Raw genomic sequence first — 18,433 nt, forward strand, 5'->3', positions numbered from 1 at the left:
GCAGGCCAGGGCTCTGGCAGCGCCAGCTACCGGCGCGGACGCCGCCAGCGCGCACCCCGGCACGCCCGCGTACTCTTCCCGGCCAAACTAGGGTGCCCCAGCCCGAGTGTTTCTCCGAAACTGGGGGACGGAGGGGATTTCGTTTAAACCTCAGCACGATCGCCGAGGCTCCAAAAGCCGCGGGCGGCTGACCGTCGGCTTGGCGGGCTACTCCAGGTGGGGGCCTGCGAGAGCCTAAGGTGTGTCCCCGCCTGGGCCAGCACTGTGCTCCTCGCTGTTTTGTTTTTTTCCTCTCTCACACACGTTCTCTCTCTCCCCCCTTTTCTTTTCCCCCCTTTCCTCTCGTTCTTTTATTCTGCTTTCTCTTTCTCTCCCTTTTGTGAATGGGCCGCGGTGTCTTTGTTCTGGAGAGAAGCGCCCGTGTCGCTGACTTTTGTGAACCAGAGAAGGATCTTGTAAAACCTCCTTTTCTCCTCCGCACTCCCCCACTCACACCCCTCCTTCCCTGCCCCTTTGATTAGATGTTCCTTCATCGTTAAAAAAAAAAAATGTAATTTCGTTGGTCTGGCGGCCACTTTCTTTGAACATTAGCTCGCTTTCAGCTCCAACTTCAATTAGAAGGAGTTGATTTTGAGAGATCAACAAAAGAACCGACCAAAGCCTTATTAAAGGTCCTAAGAAGATCTCCCGGGTCCTTTGAGAAGCAGTTAAGGAAACAGTGTGCCCTCCATCATATTCTGTTACCGTATTTTATTCGGACTCCAAAGGAAAGTGTCGCCTGGGGGAGGGGGAAGCACTTTGATGAGCGGCGGTCGCGGCCCCTTTTCACTCAGCGGGCTCCCCGCTTCCTTCTCCTCCTCCTCCTCGCCCCGCGCCTGGTCAGCTCCGGGTGCCCGACCCCGCGGCCCGGTCGGTGCGGGCGCTTCCCAGTGCGGTGCGCCCGGCGACTCCCGGATCGCCCTCGCGCTCACTCCTGATCAAACTTTTCATCCGCGCGTTGGGGTGGGGGTGGGAGCAGATTAGGAGAAAGGGTAGGAATTCCTCGAAAGGGAGTTTACTCCCTAATATTCGTCCCTAATATTCGGTAGGAGGTGCCATTTAAAAGAATCTCCTGGCTCAGGGTTGGGCCGAAAACACCTTTTTTTTTTTTTTTTCTTTTGCGCTTTGAAAAGTCCACTCAGGTAGACGTGTTCGGCAAGTTTGTTTGACTGAGACTGGGGTTTGCAGTACGAACTATCCGGGGAAATCGCTTCAAGAAGGCTCCTTCCGCAGCATATGAGAAAGAAATGGAGGGGCTGGGGGCTGTGGCCACATTTTTCACTAGACTGTCCCTGGTAGGTGGCGACGTGAAGGAGACACAGTGTGAAAAAGAAAGTTTCCTATCAAAACCTTATGATTATGAAGTAGGGTGTATGTGTGAGGGCAAGGAGACTCGAGTTCCAACGGTTCAGAAGCAGCTTTGAGACTTGCAAACACCCTTGGTGGTGATCAGGGAACCCCTGGAGACGCCGAGGAGTTGGTAAGTGGCGGCTCCTGCCCCGGCGGGTGATCTTCCCGGCGCAGGAGTCCCGAGGCGCCGAGGGGGACCTGCGCGCCGGGAACTGCTCCCGCGCGCTCTGCAAAGGAGCTTGCGCCGGCACGGGCCGCTCGCGGCGTCCGTCTGCAAGTGGGGGAGCGGAGGAAGCGGACGCCGGGGCCCCCGGCGCCGCGAGAGGGGCCAGGGGCCGCCGCTCCTCCAGCCCGCCGCCCCCGAATCGGCGCGCCCGTACTCTGGCCGCCAAGTCCGGTGGCGCGCGGGAGAGAGAAAGAACCGGTTATCCAGCGCCTCGCCCCCTCTCTGCCACTCGGGAGCGCCAGGAGGGCGAGAAAAGGGCGGGAGGGTCCCCCGGCAGACCTCGGGACCCGGGTCCCCTCTGCGGCTGGGACTCGGGCGTTCGGCTTGCCCTCCACGACTCCCTCTGCGCGGAATTTGCCAGCGGAGCCCCAGAGTTAGCGCGCGACCCAGGCGGGGCGGGGCGGGCGGCGAGGGCGGAGTGTAGGGGGCGGGGTGGGGCGGGGGCGCGCGGAGGTAACCCCCGGCTCGCGTTGCCATTGCCCGGCTCCCTGTCACTCAGCCCGCGCTAGGCCCCGGATTGGCGGCCTAGCCCCGTTACGCACTCGCCTCGCGTTCACATACCCGGGGAGGGCAGTAGAAAGGTGATCAATCTTCATCAGGCTACATTTCCAATCACCTAAACAACCGAGCAAGACAAGCCACTCCGACAAGGTAAATCGCTTGATTTATTTAGTTTGCCAAGTGCCTCTGCAGGACTTTCCCAATCCCCACCGCCTCCGCGCTGCACCGAGAGTGCAACCGCCACCGCGAGCCATCTCCCAACTCTGCACCTCGCATCCCCTCCCCCTTGGAGGCCCCTAGGCGCGGTCCGGGGCTAAGCAATGTCCTGGGAGCGTGTGGGGCTTTGCAAACAAAGTGTCTGTGCAATAAAGTGAAACCCGGAGGGACACGCACAAAGCTCCTGGAAAAAGAGAGATGGAAAGAAGGAAGTTGGAGAAATAAAGAACTCCAGGGGTCCTAGTCCAGCCGCCGGGGTAATTCCTGTGCCGCTCTGTTTTGCAGGTTGGCTGCCCGGCGGATCCCTGAGGACGCGAGGTAGATGGTGAGAGGCCCCGGCAGCTGAGGGCAGGTAAGGAGAGAGCCGCGGACCGCGCGGAACTCCGGGGAGCGTGTTGGTTACTCCTGCCTCCCCCCTCCTCAAACCGATCCTTGCTTCCCCAGTCCCCCCGCAGGTGGGCGGGGCTGGGGAGAGGCCTAGCTCCCCTCCTGGGGCGCGGAGAACCCCTAGACCGCCACTGCGGCTCGGCGCCCCCTCCCCCGCCTCCTCCGAAGTAACCGAGCTCAAATGCTAAGTTTGGAGAAAGTCTTTGAAAACTCACCCCACACCCTAGCAGTACTGCCTTGGCTTGAAACCTGTTTTCCTGAGGACCTTGAGCCCTGGATGTTTCCCTGATCATCCCCTTCCCTGCAAGCTGGGTTCCGGATCCCAGGCCTTGGGTCCCAGAGGACCGGAGCGGGGTTGGGGGTTGGGATGGGGAGCTTCTTTAGCTCTGACGTCTCTCCCCGAATTCCCTCGCCTGGGTTTCTAGCCTGCTTTACAGAATTCCCGCAAAGCGGGATGTAGAGATCAGGCCCTCCGGGGCTCCCATCCTACGCCTTGGCGCCCCTTCCTTACTCCTCACAGTTGCGCCACGCATTCGGAGTAGCTGTGGAAGCGAAGCTTCGACGGGCCAGCTCCGATCTGCCTGAGCTTTACCGCTTGAGGCCTAGTTCTCGGTTCTCGATCGGGTTCTGGGGTTGCGGGTTCAGCTAGTAGGATGGCAGAGAACGCACGCGACCTGCTGTACTCAGGCTTCCTAAATCTCCAAGACCCTTTGGGGCGATGGCCTGGTCACCCTTCATTCCCTGGTGGGACTTGTTTCTGCGCAGCAAGACTTGGTAGAAAGAAGGCCCGGCCTGCTCGAGCGAAAAAGGGCGGGTAGTCGCGTCCAAGGCACCCCTCGGGCGTCCTCTTGGAACTGCCACTTCTACTGTGGCCCCTTCGGCGTCCTGTGAGGGACCTGGTCCCGGAACTGCGGTTCAGACACAATGAGACTGCGGGTGAGCCATCCCTCAGTGGCTGGGCACAGAGAGGTCTGCTGAAATGGTGATTACGGGCTAGGGCAGAGGGGCAGCCTGGAGACCTTTGATGGAATGACGTGTCCTAAATGGGCAATGCGTCCCGGAGAGGACAAGCCCTATGCATTTCCTCACGTTGGCCCTCTGTAGTGTCTACTTTTTTGTCCCGCTTTCAGAAACATTTGAAACAAAACGAAACAACCCCTCATGCTTTGGGCGGCCTGCCGTCAGGGCGCCAAGTGAACATTTGCTTGAGCAATATGAAGCCGGCCTCTGCCGGACTCAAAATTTTGCCTACACTTGGGATTTTGCACACTCCACAATTCCAGTTTCCAACCTCGCAGTATGGTCATGCTTTTAACCTCTCTCCACTCCTTGTGGACACCCCAAGAGTGTCTTTGGCCCATGCCAAGCCCGAAAAGAGGCAGGGATAATCCAGAAAAAGTTTACTTTTTCAAAGAAGCAGTGTGTGATTGCGGAGCTAAGGCCTTGAGTTGGGTTGGGTGTCCTGTGCAATTTCGTAGCCTGCGCCCCCTCCCCATCCCGGGCTCCTCGTCTTGGACTAGACATGGAAGTCTAAGTGACTCTAGTGACGGTTTCCGTGTGTCTCCTGTCTCCCTAGGCCAGGCCCCTAGACGCAACAACTTGAAGGACTTCGCGGTGGGAGCTCTGCGCCGCTCCTGGCCCCAAGCCCCCTGGATCCGTCGGGGCGCCTCCACCCGACTGTTAGCATGATGTCTTACCTCAAACAACCCCCATACGGCATGAATGGGCTGGGCCTAGCCGGGCCCGCCATGGACCTCCTGCACCCCTCCGTGGGCTATCCGGGTGAGCACTGGCCCTTCCTCCTTGCCCCCAACCTCTACAAATGTTTGGGACTCTGGCCTCTCGAATTTGAGCCCACGTAGTCGCCAAACAGGCCCTGGGAGCCAGTTGCTTAGCCTCTTTGCAATGCCAGACGTGCAGTCGGGTTGTGATCGCGGGTCACAGGTTGGTGAGGTGGCCAGAGCTTCGAAAACGTGCAAATCGCGCCATTTGAGCCGGCGATACCCGCAACCTCTCTTTGGTTGTGGGCCCACCTCCCGCGTAGAGCGCATTTATTTACCCACGGATTCGTTTCCCACGAGCTTCTCTTGGATTTGTTTGGGGGTATGTGTGTGTGTGTGTGTGTGTGAATCTTTCCCCCCGAGTCCCCCAACATTGAATGAGGAATCTGGACCCTTGCTAGGCCCTGATATGAAGAACCAAACTTCTTTATGCGAAGTATTTGCACTGGAGGAGGGGAATTCTTCTCTAATCAAATTGTCCTTTAGGCCAGTGCCTTGCAGCAGCTTTCGTTCTTGTGTAGTGGACGGCTCCAGCTGAGTCCTGGGTTTCTTTTCTAGCTCCCACTCTTTCACCCCCATTTATTCCCTCGGCAAGTGTTTTCCGGGTCGTGTTTCTGAGCACCCTCTTTCCACTGCTTGTCCCCCAGCCAGGGGAGTGGGTGTTTGTGGCGGGGGAAGGGTGGGGGGGGATGTGGAGAAAAAGAGATTGTATGACTTCTCTTCCTTTTAACCTGAGAGGGAGGAGGCCATCCCTAGTGTCTTGGAGAACCGGGCTCCTAGTCAAATACTTGCACTTTTTCCCACCTGTGGCCTTCAGGCTCTGCTTCCCTGGGGAGTTTCTTTTGCTGGGAACTCGGCCTTTTCTTGCCGCGGCCGGGTTCGGGGCCTGCCAGGGGACCTGCCCAGGCCCTCTAGCGCCAGTCCACGTGGCCACCGCTGACCCGAGGCGCCCCTGCCATGTCCCCGCAGCCACCCCGCGGAAGCAGCGGCGGGAGCGCACCACCTTCACGCGCTCACAGTTGGACGTGCTCGAGGCGCTTTTCGCCAAGACTCGCTACCCTGACATCTTCATGCGCGAGGAGGTGGCGCTCAAGATCAACCTGCCAGAGTCCAGAGTCCAGGTGCGCGCTCCTGGGGCTCTAGGGTCAGGGTGGGGCGCTGGGGCCAGTCGGAGAAGGTGGTCTGGTGTGGAGGCAGGCTTACAGACTGGGCAGCCCCTCTCGGACTCCCCCTAGCGCTAGGCGTCAGCCAAGAAAGGGGGCAAAGTTGAAGGAAACGACTTAAAGCCCTGAATCCTGCTCTTGTCCCCAGGGAACCTTTGGTAAAGAAAGTCGTTTTCAGCATTTCGGGAGGAGAGCTAGGTGCTAGGTTCCCGAATGTAAAGTGTCCTAAGGGTCCGATACTTGCCATTGCTTCCTGTGCAGCCCCAGGACTTAGTTTCCCTCTCAGGCCCAACTTCGGTCTCCGCCCTTGCCTTGTGTCCTGGGGATTCTGAGAGGGCAAGAGTGGAGCTTGGCCAGAGCCTAGTGCTCAGCCTGGGAGTATGCTCCACGGGTGGCGTCGGTCTGATTAGACGCGCTCTCTGCCCGATTCAGTGCAAGACCTGCCTGTTGGCTTTACTATTTCTAGTTTTAAGATGAAGGGGCTCCGAAAATGCAGTTCGGATTTTAATTCCGAACTCTCCGCAAGAATCTTTTGTCTCGCCTTCTTTCCCTGAAGGCTCGAGAAAGGACCGAAAGAAGTAAGAACTCTACGACTGGACTTTCCTTTTGGCTCCTCACCTGGAGCCAAAAAATCCAACGAAATCTCACTCAGACTATCTTCCCAAGAAGCCCCAGTATTCACTCGAGTACAGCCTCTGTTTAGCCTCCATCCTTGCTCCTACTCCTACCCAAATATTCGCCTTCCCTGGGAGGCCGGCTCAATGAAATCGCTCAAGGCCCCACACTTGGTGCCCGTCCCGCACTCCGATGCTCAGTGTTAATCCTCTGTTTCCTGAGCTCTGTGCATGGAAAACAGGGCCTCCAAACATTCAACGGGCAGTGGGAAGGAGCCGACAGCAGCAGCTTAGAGATGGCTGAACTTCTGGCTGGACAGACGCAAACGTTCTGCCTTCGGGCAGAGTTGCGCTGCGGGTGGGGAGGTGCGCTTTCCTACTCCGGAGCCAGCTGAGGAGCGGCTTTGCGCAGAAAGATGGGGGAGGGCGCGGGGGCTGCAGACCGACGTGCGGGGGAGGGGGCAGGGTCTGGCGGGGGCGGAGGCTTGGATGGAGAGGGACGCGAGATCCTGGGCGGGGGTGGTGGCCGCAGGGGCGGAGGAGCAGGAAGCTGCGCCCACCCCCACCCCCCCCCAACCTGCTCTCTCTCGTCCGGCCCGCTGCAGGTCTGGTTCAAGAACCGTCGCGCCAAGTGCCGCCAGCAGCAGCAGAGCGGGAACGGAACCAAGAGCCGCCCAGTCAAGAAGAAGTCGTCTCCAGTGCGGGAGAGCTCCGGCTCCGAGAGCAGCGGCCAATTCACGCCTCCCGCTGTGTCCAGCTCTGCCTCCTCGTCTAGCTCGGCGTCCAGCGCCTCCGCCAACCCCACGGCCGCAGCGGCTGCGGGCCTTGGAGGGAACCCGTCGGTGGCAGCCGCGTCGTCTCTGAGTACGCCGGCTGCTTCGTCCATCTGGAGCCCAGCCTCCATCTCGCCTGGCTCAGCGCCGTCGGTGTCAGTGCCCGAGCCACTGGCCGCGCCGAGCAACGCCTCCTGTATGCAGCGCTCAGTAGCCGCGGGTGCGGCCACGGCAGCAGCTTCCTACCCCATGTCCTACGGCCAGGGAGGCAGCTACGGCCAGGGCTACCCCGCGCCCTCCTCGTCCTACTTTGGCGGCGTGGACTGCAGCTCTTACCTAGCTCCCATGCACTCGCATCACCACCCGCACCAGCTCAGCCCCATGGCACCCTCCTCCATGGCAGGCCACCACCACCACCACCCGCACGCGCACCACCCGTTGAGCCAGTCCTCAGGCCATCATCACCATCACCACCACCATCATCACCAAGGTTACGGTGGCTCGGGGCTTGCCTTCAACTCCGCCGACTGCTTGGATTACAAGGAGCCTGGAGCAGCCGCTGCTTCCTCCGCCTGGAAACTCAACTTCAACTCGACCGACTGTCTGGACTATAAGGACCAAGCCTCATGGCGGTTCCAGGTCTTGTGAGCCCGGGAGTGAGAGGAAGAGGAGAAGAAACGCAACTACCTGCGCCCTCCGTGGTCCCCACCCTGTTGCTGCTGCTGCACCGCCCATGTCTCGGCTTCTCCAAAACTGAGATTTCACGTCCCCAAAAGATGCCCAATTGCCTGCACTGCCGCTCCCATATTTGTGCCACATGCTTGGGAGGTTTGCAAACCTGCCTACCTTTTGGATAAGGGAGCCAGTGCTTCGGCTTGACCCACACGTTCTATGCGGGATAGCTGTGTGCTGTCCCCCACAACCCCCACACAACCCCCAAGTCACCCCTTCCAGTCTTTCTGGACAGCTATTATGCACTTGCAGCCTTCGGAGGCTCTTCGCTCTGACCCTCTGCCTGAGCTCAACACTTTTATTTATTCTTTCTGGACCCTGGAGTCACTAACTGGCGTGCATCTGCCCATTGGCGTGCACCCAGACACACTACTCCAAATCAAAACAGTCACCAAGTGTTTCTGCCCCGCAGACTGTCGCCCCTCAGCTACCCTGGATCCCACTCCCCGCCTGCAGGCCATCGCGTCCTGGCGTTTCCTCCTCCCCAGTGGGGTGCACTGGGCCAGGCCCTCAGGAGGAGCACGCCCAGCCTCCAGCGCCCCTAGCCTCGCCCCCACCCCTCCACCGCCCTGAGCTGGACTGGTTCAAGCTTCCGCCTCCGCGGGAATGCTGTACATAGTCGGGTCCGTTCCAGGGACCACTTACACTTTTTAGTTGCTGTTGGTTGAACTGAGCATATCTCGTCTTAGCGCCCAGGAAACTGAACTTTAAGATATATACAGCACACATATATATATACACACATATATATAAAGCAAAAGCAAAAAATATTTTCCCTCTGTCCCTTTTCCTCAAATGATGGCGCTTTTTATTTTTCAGTTGGTACAAAGCTGTCCTGCTCTCCTCACATCTCCCTCTGCGTATTTATTAAAGAGAACCGCTTGGTTCCGAGAAGCTGGGTGCAGAGGATCGGGAGTGTGGTGGAAACAGTCAAGTCAGGGTTCAGGGGTGGGAGCTAGGCTGGGCCGGGGCGCAGGACTGACCCCTTCGCCCGGTCTAAGCATGGGTCGCAGTTCCGGCTTAGAGACCAAAACCAAAAGAAAACAAAAAAAGGTGAAATTACAGCATTGTGGAGAAAGAAACCCAGGCCCCAAGCCCCAGCCAATTCCTCTGTCTGCTCCTCTCTAAACATCCCTGTTTTTGTCTAGTAAGTTTTTAGTGCACCTTCATTCTCCGAAATCTGCGGTGAGCCCGCGCGCCTGTGTATCAATTTTGGTTTTGGCCGCTTCGTCCAGTAGGTGGGAAAGCAATTTGTAAATTTGATTTGTCCGATGTGAAGATCACAAATTACTTGTTGAAATGTAAGGCAGTTCCCCTCCTCCTCCTTATCTACATTATTTCCCGAAAATAAATGCAAATTAATGAACGGTTTGTCAGTGTTGCTCTTCTGATTCCAGCCTCAGGTCCCGGTCTCGGGGGGCTAAAAGCGAGGGGAACTGCGTTAATAACCCGCGCGTTAATGACCTGCGTGAAACTGGAGACCAAAAGAATAGGGTGGGAAGTCGTGGTAAGAGAAGCCCCCAGAAACGTTCGTTTAGGGAGTGTCTCCTCTCACACCCCACGGTCAGCCTGGCCTCCTACACCCCCCAAGGTTTTGACCCCGAATCTCCCTCGCCATGCAGGACAGAGACAGGTGTCAGGACTCAATTCTGGAAGCAATTCCTTTCTCTTCAGAGGCAGGAGCCTGGCACTGATTTCTTCACCCTAATTGCCTGCACCAGAAAGAGAGGGGGAGGGGAAGAGGGACGGGAGGCGGGAAACGATAGCTCTGTAATGCTCTCAGAGCTGAGCCAAAAAGGAAAAGAAAACAAAACGACAAAAAAACCGATCTGTGTCCTGCATATTGGCAGCAGACAACCTTCCTTTCTGCTGAGCTGTACCGGGTAGCTTCATGCGGCTGGGGGAATCCTAGTCATTCCTGCCACGTGCTGTAAGATGTCCCTATAAACCTCAGCCTGCGCCAGAAGTAGCCAAATTATCTTTGTTCATGTTGTAAAGTTTCTTTAAAATATACAAACACAAAACCTGGAAAAGTCGACGAGGGGGCATTTCACCCGGGCCGGGTAGGAACACGCCCGGCATGGAGCTAGGGGTGGGTAAGGGGGGATCCACCTCCCTCTCAGGGCAGATGGGGGTCAAGGGTGCACACCCACAAAAATCCAGAGCCCGAACTCCACAGATTGGGTTTGGCCTGATAGCTCCTGGCTGCAAGGCCAAGAAGCTGCTCAACTTGTCCATTGGAGGGAAGGAAATAAGGAAACAACGAAAAGTTTCCTGGGAAGTGACCAACACCCTCTATTCTTTCTACTCCATGTGAGACCTAAGAACACGCAGCGAGGCCGGGTTCGGAGAACGACCCTGCCCTAGGGTCCCGCGCCAGCGAGGTCGCAGGGCTGCGCGCCCGGCTGTTGAAAGCCTTCTTGGCCCGTGTCCTGCCTCCGGATTCGGTCGGCCTGGCTTGGGCCCATCCTTTCCACCATTTCCACCCTTTCCTCCCTTTCCACCCCAACAAACCGAGCCTCGCCGACTAAGCTGAAGCCTGCTGGAGGCGCAGCCCCCGCCCGCCTCACCTAGCGTGGCCCCGCGGCGCCCCCCCCCCCCCCACACCCGGGCCTGGCAGGCAGGGCCGGCCGGGTCCGCTCAGGTCGCCCTTTAGGCGCCGCCTCCCGGGGGACTGGCGTCCAGGCCCGACCTGCCGGGTGCGCGGTGGCCCCTCGCGTGCGGGCCCCGCACGTGCCGGGGATGCCGGGACGCGGGAGCCCAGCGCTCACCGCCTGGGCCTGGGCACCCGGCTGCTGTGGCCTCCTGGGCTCTCACCTCTGCGGCCCTGCCTTTCCCGTCCCCGGCCGCGTGGGCCCCCGCAGCAGCCGCCCGCACCTCTCGAGGCCCAAGTGCTGGGGAGCCTCTACCCTCCACCTTCTGAGGGGCCCAGCTGTCCTCTGGGCTGCTGGGTGGGACGAAGCCAGGAGACCCGGCCTTGCACTCGCTCGGACAACCATGTGGCCTTCTCCGGAGCAAGGTACCCGAACCCCTGGGCCTCAGTTTCCTTGCGGTTGTTGATTGGCCCTAGACAGCCTATTCCAGAAAGTCACACTTGAGGTTGCGGGTGGGAAGGTCGGACGCGCCCCCTGGCCGGGTCACTGCATGGCATCTAGAAGCTTCGACACCAGCACCCCCAGGCAGGAGGGTATGCGGTGGGCGCGCGGAGGCTGGGCCACACTTCCCGCCCGCGAGCGGCACGAGGCTTCGAGGAGAGGCACGTGCTGCTCCCTGGGCCTCCGGGCCTGCGCCCAGGCCCCGCGGACCTGGGTGGAAACTGGGGTGGGAGGGCGCGGGGCCTGCGGGGCTGCGGTGCCACCTCTGGCAGCATACGGGGCGCGGCCGGGTGCGGGTGGCCGGCCGGGCAGGGCGGCGGCGGGAGGAGCGGGGAAGCGAAGGTCCCTCCCGCCGCGGCCACCTGTTAACAGGCAGGTTCTTTGAGAACCAAGCTCAGGCGCCCTTCTGGGGAAAGAGACACTTTGTTTTCTTGAGTTTTCGGTGTTGGCGACACAACTGTAACACATTGGAATTGAAGCAACCTCAGGAGATGTAGCAACCTCAGAAAAAATTAGCAACCTTAAGACTTCTTTGAGCACTCAACGAAATCTTCCCGTTTTCTGTTCATAGCTTGTGTGCTCTGCTGAGACTGTGGGGCAAAAAACAAAGCCCAGCCTTCGGTGAACCTGTAGGAGGTATTTGGGGTTGAGATTTGTAATTTTTTTTTAAGTTTTTTTTTTTTTTAATCTTCAAACTATTTCAAGGGTGTTGGGTTAATTTGCTGAAGCTCTAAACGGATTCGGTAGAGTAACCTCGCTTGTTGGGGAGCTCTTCTGCCATCGTCTTATACCAACTACTGAGGCTATAAAGACAACGTTTTTTCTAAATTGCGATTTTGATATTGTTTTGAAAAAGTCCTATAGGGTTTTAAACGTGAGAGGAGGGAATCTGAGAGAAGAAACAGGTAAAAACTTAAAACACGCACTGTCAGCCAATTTCGTGCCGGCTGTATTACAGAGACCAAAAACCAAATGATTTCTTTTGTCAGAAGAAACTTACTAGTTTTCTCATGTATTTGGTGGAAAATAGCAGTTTTTACAAGTAAACTGTCTGGTTTTTTCAATTGTGAAAATAAAAGATAAATTCACTAGTCATTCCGGCAGAATTAATTATAATGTTAATGATGTCATTAATGCCCCCTGACAAGGTTGCCTGATGCACTGAGGTTGTCTTTAGAGGTACAGAAATAAAATGTATCTGATATGAAAACGTGGTTAATATATGTTTTGGTAAAGAGAAGCTGTATCATTACTATTCAAGACCAGAAAATCACTTGGCTTCTGAGGCAGGATTAATTTAAGAACAGCAACAAGATATCTTTATAAAATTCCCTAATTAAAAGCAGAACAAGTTCTCAACAAGTTGTTCTATATTTCCACATCCTCTCCCTTCCCCCATACATCTAAATGTCTCAAATGAAAATGAAAATGAAAATTCAATTTCAACAATTTAAAAAATTAACTTAAAAATTAGTACTGAATAATAGTAATGCATAGCTGATTTGAAACAAAAATATGTCTCCACTATCTTAAAGAAAGTATCTGGTTAAATGTTAAGGTGTCTGAATTATACTTTCTGAAAACTAAAAGGTTCTTCCCCCCACCCAACCCCCTGTTTAATAGATGGTTACTGAGAACGCAAGTATGCCTTCTTAATCATCATGTTGATATTTACTGATATCTGAGAAAAGAACTGGGGTGTGTTTGTGTAGGAGGGATATGTTCCATTTTGATCCAGTGCTTCCTTAAGCATGTTTTAAAACTGAATTGGATTTTACATAAAACACTTTAGTCCTTCAAAAGCATTAAAAGACCAAAAATATTTGCCAAAAAATTGTCAGTAATTTAGGTGAAATGTCAGTTATACAATTTAGCCAAAGTTGGAACTGCTTTTAAATATATCCAGTTTTTTTCCCTTGGGGGAGAAGCAAAGAAGTATATGGTGTATACTTGAAGCTAATTTGTGCATTATTCTAATCTATAGAATTGTACATTTAAATTTCTAGGACTATTATTTGAAAGATAAGGATATGCTGAAAGTATTTCCGAGTTCTTTCTAATCAAATAGGACTTAGACTCCATTTAATCAATGATGACCCATCAAAATTTAAACATTGAAGATCTATTGTTTCTAAAAATTGTACCTCTTTTACCGCCTTTGGATCCTTTACTTTGTGGCTAATATAATCAAAGGAACAAAATTACATTCCATTCCAAAGGTCACAAATACTTTTTAAAAGAGGTTAATCTTTATTTAACAGCTTATGAAAACTATTTGAGAAAATTTTAGAAATTCCTTTAAGTAGATTGTAAAATTAGGATTTAAACAATTTGAGTCCTTTTTTTTTTTTCAGGATTGGAGTATAAATATATCATAACTAATTTTGACACAGGGTAAAAACTAAAATGTAAGAATAAGCGGTCTCTGATTCAACGGCTTGGTGTCTAAAGAGCTTATAAAATATTTTTAGTATACAAATATTCTTATGTATGTTCAAAGCTCTAAATGCTGCTAAGATATACCATCATCTGTCATAGCTATTTCAAATAGGAATCATATTCTTTAAAAAATTTTACTGTGAAACATGCATATGAAATAAATTACAAAACAGATTTCTACACATTAAAGATTAGTAAAATATACATGGAGTGACAAGTTTTTAACAAATACTTTGAAAAGTAGATTTGTAGTCAGTTACAATATCAATGTTTAAATGTCATGTTACATAAAATATATGTTTTAAGTATTTTGTTAAATCCTTTAGAGTAGTAACTGTTTCTATACAGAGACACCTTTTTAAGGGGGAGAAACATCTTAAATCATAGAGGTAAACATTCTATAGGCCTTTGTAAATGCACAGTTTCCGATGGCGATTTATGTTTATTTACATTTTTAATGAAAGCCTCAAGAGAAAGTATCCTGTTCCCCATGCATTTATATTTGACCCTATTCAAAGATACAGCTTCAGATGTTGATTTCATGGCTGGTAACTCTGAAATCCATATTTCTAGCCCAGACTTCTCTTTTGGATTTTATATCCTGTACATCCACTGAAAAGAGGCCACTGGATTTTAGGATTCAGGAAGTTAATGATATGATGTCTGGAATTTGCTTCAAAATAATTAGGAAGAGAAGGGGTGGGTTGAGTACCGATGAAGCAAAATTAGCACTTGAGTGATAGTTGTTAAAGCTGAGGGAGAGGATGCAAGATTTCACTATACTGTGTTTTATATATATTTAAGGTTGTTTCCATAATGAAAAGTTAATAAAGGGTTAGGAGTGTAGCCTAGTGGTTGGGCACTTGCCTCACATTTGAGAGGCCCAGTGTTCATCCTTATATATTTAATAGTTTGCACAAAGTAGTCATTGCAATAAGTTGAGGAAATTAAACTTCCTCTCCTTGGAGTTTACATGGTATTCTTCACATATATTTTCTTTAATCTGCTCAAGTCCTGAGAGGTTGTTGGTGGTAAAATGAAGCTCAGAGTTGCTTAGTTAGGTTACTTATTCACAGTCGCACAGTGGGAGGTAGCAAGCAGATCTTGCTACTTAGAATTCAGATTCTATGTTCTTTTGCTATAAGAACTGTTTAATTTTTTTAGTATATTAGCAAACATTAATTAAAAGAAACAGCCAATCATTTGAGAATCAGAGCACTAGATCAGCATCAACAAACATGTTTTATTTAAATTGAAGTTGATTTCTTTCTTTTTCTTTTTCTTTTTTTTTTTTTTTTTTTTGCAGTGATGGGATGGAACCCAGGGCCTCATGCATGCCAGTCAAGTTCCCTACCTTTGAGTCACTGCCCCAGTCTGACATAAATTTTGACTTTTGGTAATTGAAAATTACTGTGTGGAATGTCCTTCCTTTTTTCTATTTCTGGGCATCACTTAAATCTCATTTTAATGGGTTTTCAGAGAGATAGTAATAGAGCATTAAATGAGGAGACTAGTCTGATACCAGGTCTCATCTTTCTATTTCCCCCTTTAATTTCTTATTAATTTTAATTCCTTACTAATTTTAATTTCTAATTTAAAAATTCCTTACTGGTTGGTTCATGTTCATGAGCTGTGTTTTCTGTTCTTGCCTGAGCCTTTTTTGCTCTTTAAGATACTGCTTTGCTACATTATGGGAATGCTAATATGGGGAAAGTTGTGTAAATGAGGTAGAGAGTTGGAACTAGATTAATGACTCTATATTTGAAGCTTAATTTATTTGTAAAGAAACATTCAGAGTTTTTTTTAAACTACAACTTGGGAACTTCTTTTTGAATTTTGAAGTTTGTAGACTGGATTTTTAATCTCACTGTTGGCAAATTCTTCTCTTTTTAGGTAAATTTTATTTTGCAGAGCTAAGTGTGAACATTTTTAAATGATTTAAGAAGCTGGTAATAGAGATCACATCATTTTTATAGGTTTACTTTATTGAAAAACAATGAGCAGAAACTTTGATTAAATTGTACTTCTGTTTCTTCAGTTTTTAAAACTCTCATTTCATGATTCTGTTCCTGCCACTGACTTCCTCAGTCTTTCCCTTTGCTGGTGTAAAAATTAAAGATTGTCTCTTCTTATTTACTATGTTTAGAAATGAAAACAACTACCATCTTTTTCTCCCTATATTTTCTCATTGAATCATAAACGTTATCATGTACTCAAATCAGTACCTGATGATTCCCGCATACCTTTTGTTTGGACTTTTTGTTAGGAACTGAATTGCTGTTGTTTTACCCTGAGATTATGTTCCAGTCAATAAGTCAGCTAAACCTTTTATCCCTGGAAAGGAATCAGTGGGGGTCCTAGTGCTAAGAGAAGCCTATGTAGTAGGACTAAGTTTTCCTGTAGTCTCAGCTCTTGGCACAGTGCCAGACACAAGATGGGGCTCAACAGTGTTTGTGGAGTGAAATAAAGAGTGAAGTTCAATCATCAGCCTTGAGGCAAACTTAAATGTAAGTCATCTCAGATTTTTTTAAAAATTGCCTTTTTTTCTTGTGGTATTCAAAGTTACTTTTGAATGAACTTGAGAACATGCTTTCTTCTTTCTTTTTGGCTGGTTGTTTTGTTTGCAGTGCTGAAGATTAAACTCCCAGCCATGATCATGCTAGGCAAGCACTCTACCATTGAGTCACATGTCTTAGTCTCTTGGTCTCTTTTATTCATCCATGAAATCAAGATTTTTGGGTCACTTTACACTATCACATTTCTTGTAAAATGTAAGACCATTTCAAAATTTAGGTCATTAGAATGTTGTCACAAAGTTATTCAAAAGTTCATAAAGTTTATATGTGCATTAAATCAGATGATCAACTTGTTATCATGTAGTCACCACTTCCTAGACTAAGAAATAGAATGTTATTAAGAGTACAGAATCTCCCTGTGTATCCCTGGCCATCATAATCTCTTCTGCCTCCCCAGAGGTAACCATTGTCCTGTTGTGCATAGTAATTGCTTTCTTGCATTTCTCCTCTGACTTAACCACTTGTTTGTGAATTCCTAAACAATATGGATTCATTTTGTCTGTTCAGAATTTTAAATGAATTGAATTATATTGCATTATTTTGATAACTTTTTTCACTTAACATATTAATTTATTATTATGTGTCTCTAGCTTATTTATTTTCATTGCTGGGTGCTTTATAGTATTCCACTGTATAAATATGCCATAGTTTATCTATTGCTGTTGATAGGCATTTGGGTTATTTCCAGTTTGGGACAATTATGACAGTTCCACTCTGAACATTTTTCTATGTATATAATGTATATATAAGGATGCAAATCTATAGGATATATCCTATGAGTGAAATTTCTGAGCTATAAGGGATTTATATTTTCAACTTTGATAGGTATTGTCGTGATTTTCCAAATTGATTATATTAACTTACATTCCCAAATAGTAACTGAGGATTCTAGTTGCTCCATATTTTTGCCAAAGCTTAATATTGCTAGGCTTTTAAAATTTGAATTTATTGGGTGTATAGTAATAGTTCATTTTGGGTTTAGTTTATATTTTCTTGATTGAGATTAAGTCCCCTTTTTTATGTTGTTGATATAGATTTCTTCTTTTTTGAAGTGCTTTATTCTTGTATTTGGCTTTTTTTTTTTGTCTTCAATTGCCTGCCTCTTCTCTGATTTGTAAGAACACCTTATATACTCTATTTATTATTTCTTTGTCAGTTATATGTGTTGAAGGTATTTTTCTGCTTTGTGTATTGTACTTTTTTTTTTTTTTTTGCTGGTGTTTTTAAGTAGCTAAATTCATTAAGTTTTTCCTTTTTTGATTGGTGCTTTTTGTATGTCTTGTTCAGAAAAATGCTTTCTTAACCTTTTGGTCATGAAGTTATTTCCCCATATTTTCTTATAAAAGATTTCTTTAAAAGTTTTGCTTTAAACATTTATCACCTGACTTTTGATGTGTATAATATTTGGCAGCGGTTCCCCCTTTTCCTCTTGAAACTTCATCTGCTGAGATGATTGCAAATGTCATCTTTATGTACTAGATCTAAAAGTCTATATTTTTTGTATCATCTGTACTCGTTAGCCACAGCTTTTATATCTAGTTATCTTCTTCACCTCTTCACTTGAATGTCTTGAAAACGTTTGCTTCTCTGAAGTCATTTTTTTTAAATCCTATATTCTTTTTAGAGTAATACATCATGTAAGCCAAAACATATAGTAGAGTCTTTGAGTCTTCTTCCCTTTTCTTCTCTATCCAAAAGCTGTCTTGTCCATGTGACTCCACTTCTGAAATGCATCTCAAATCCACCCATTCCCCTTTCTCTAGTCCCACAATTAACACTCAGAGTTCCACCCTGCCTGGGACGATAGCTTTCTAATTGATTCTCCTGAAGATACCAATTACATCTCCTTCATTGCCTTTGTGGCTTTTCATGCCTTCTTTATAACAAAAAGTTTGAATCTTTCACATGACTTCTGCCACTACTCTGCAGGAACTCATGTTGTAGCCTCACCAGGCTGTTTATTGTTTCCCAGAGAAGCTGTGTACATTCATTGTGATTTTTTTTTTTGCTTTTCTTTTCCTTGTTGGTGCCTCTGCTTGGAATAGTCTTCCTTCCACCTCTTTCCATGGGGAAAATCCTATTCCTTCCACCACCCTCCCCAGACAGAATTAATCCTTCCAGCCTCTAGGCTTCAGAGCACTTTGTCCATACCTTTTTTGCAGGGCTTATCCATATTGCTTATAGCTATTAGTTTATGTATCTGTCTCCAAGCCAGATCATGAGGTCTTTGAAGATAAAGAAAATGTTTTATTAATCCCTTTATTATTAGCACCTACAAGGGCCTGATACATAATAATACTCAAAAGTACTAGAATTAAATTTAAGAATTGCGCTGACCTTACAAAAGAAAATGGAAATGTATGCATTAACTAAAAAGTTGTAAGTTGGGAAAAATGTTGATGAAAGAGTACAATATAGATACTTCTAAATTATTTCAGAAAAGACTCATATCCATTACTCAAATGGATCAACACTGTTGCATTTCACTTTACCATAATCACAGCTTAATTAGTCATCAGGCTGTTTTATGTGGGTGGGTTC

The 18,433-nt window shown here is 49.1% G+C and overlaps 1 protein-coding gene across 2 annotated transcripts; it reads left to right on the forward strand.

Annotated features, from left to right (window-relative positions):
* Positions 1-2,177: 2,177 nt before the first annotated feature.
* Otx1 (orthodenticle homeobox 1) lies at positions 2,178-9,153 on the forward strand. 2 transcript variants are annotated; one of them, XM_020161676.2, is made up of 5 exons: positions 2,178-2,266; positions 2,618-2,684; positions 4,296-4,501; positions 5,470-5,621; positions 6,883-9,153. In XM_020161676.2, exons 3-5 carry the CDS (start codon positions 4,405-4,407, stop codon positions 7,696-7,698), a joined length of 1,065 nt encoding a protein of 354 aa, XP_020017265.1. In that variant the 5' UTR covers positions 2,178-2,266; positions 2,618-2,684; positions 4,296-4,404; the 3' UTR covers positions 7,699-9,153. The 2 variants fall into 2 exon arrangements, with proteins under 2 accessions (XP_020017265.1, XP_073905939.1); XM_074049838.1 differs by lacking the exons at positions 2,178-2,266; positions 2,618-2,684 and adding an exon at positions 3,278-3,655.
* Positions 9,154-18,433: the final 9,280 nt, after the last annotated feature.

This window comes from Castor canadensis, chromosome 12 (genome assembly GCF_047511655.1).
Source record: "Castor canadensis chromosome 12, mCasCan1.hap1v2, whole genome shotgun sequence".
NCBI lineage: Eukaryota > Metazoa > Chordata > Mammalia > Rodentia > Castoridae > Castor > Castor canadensis.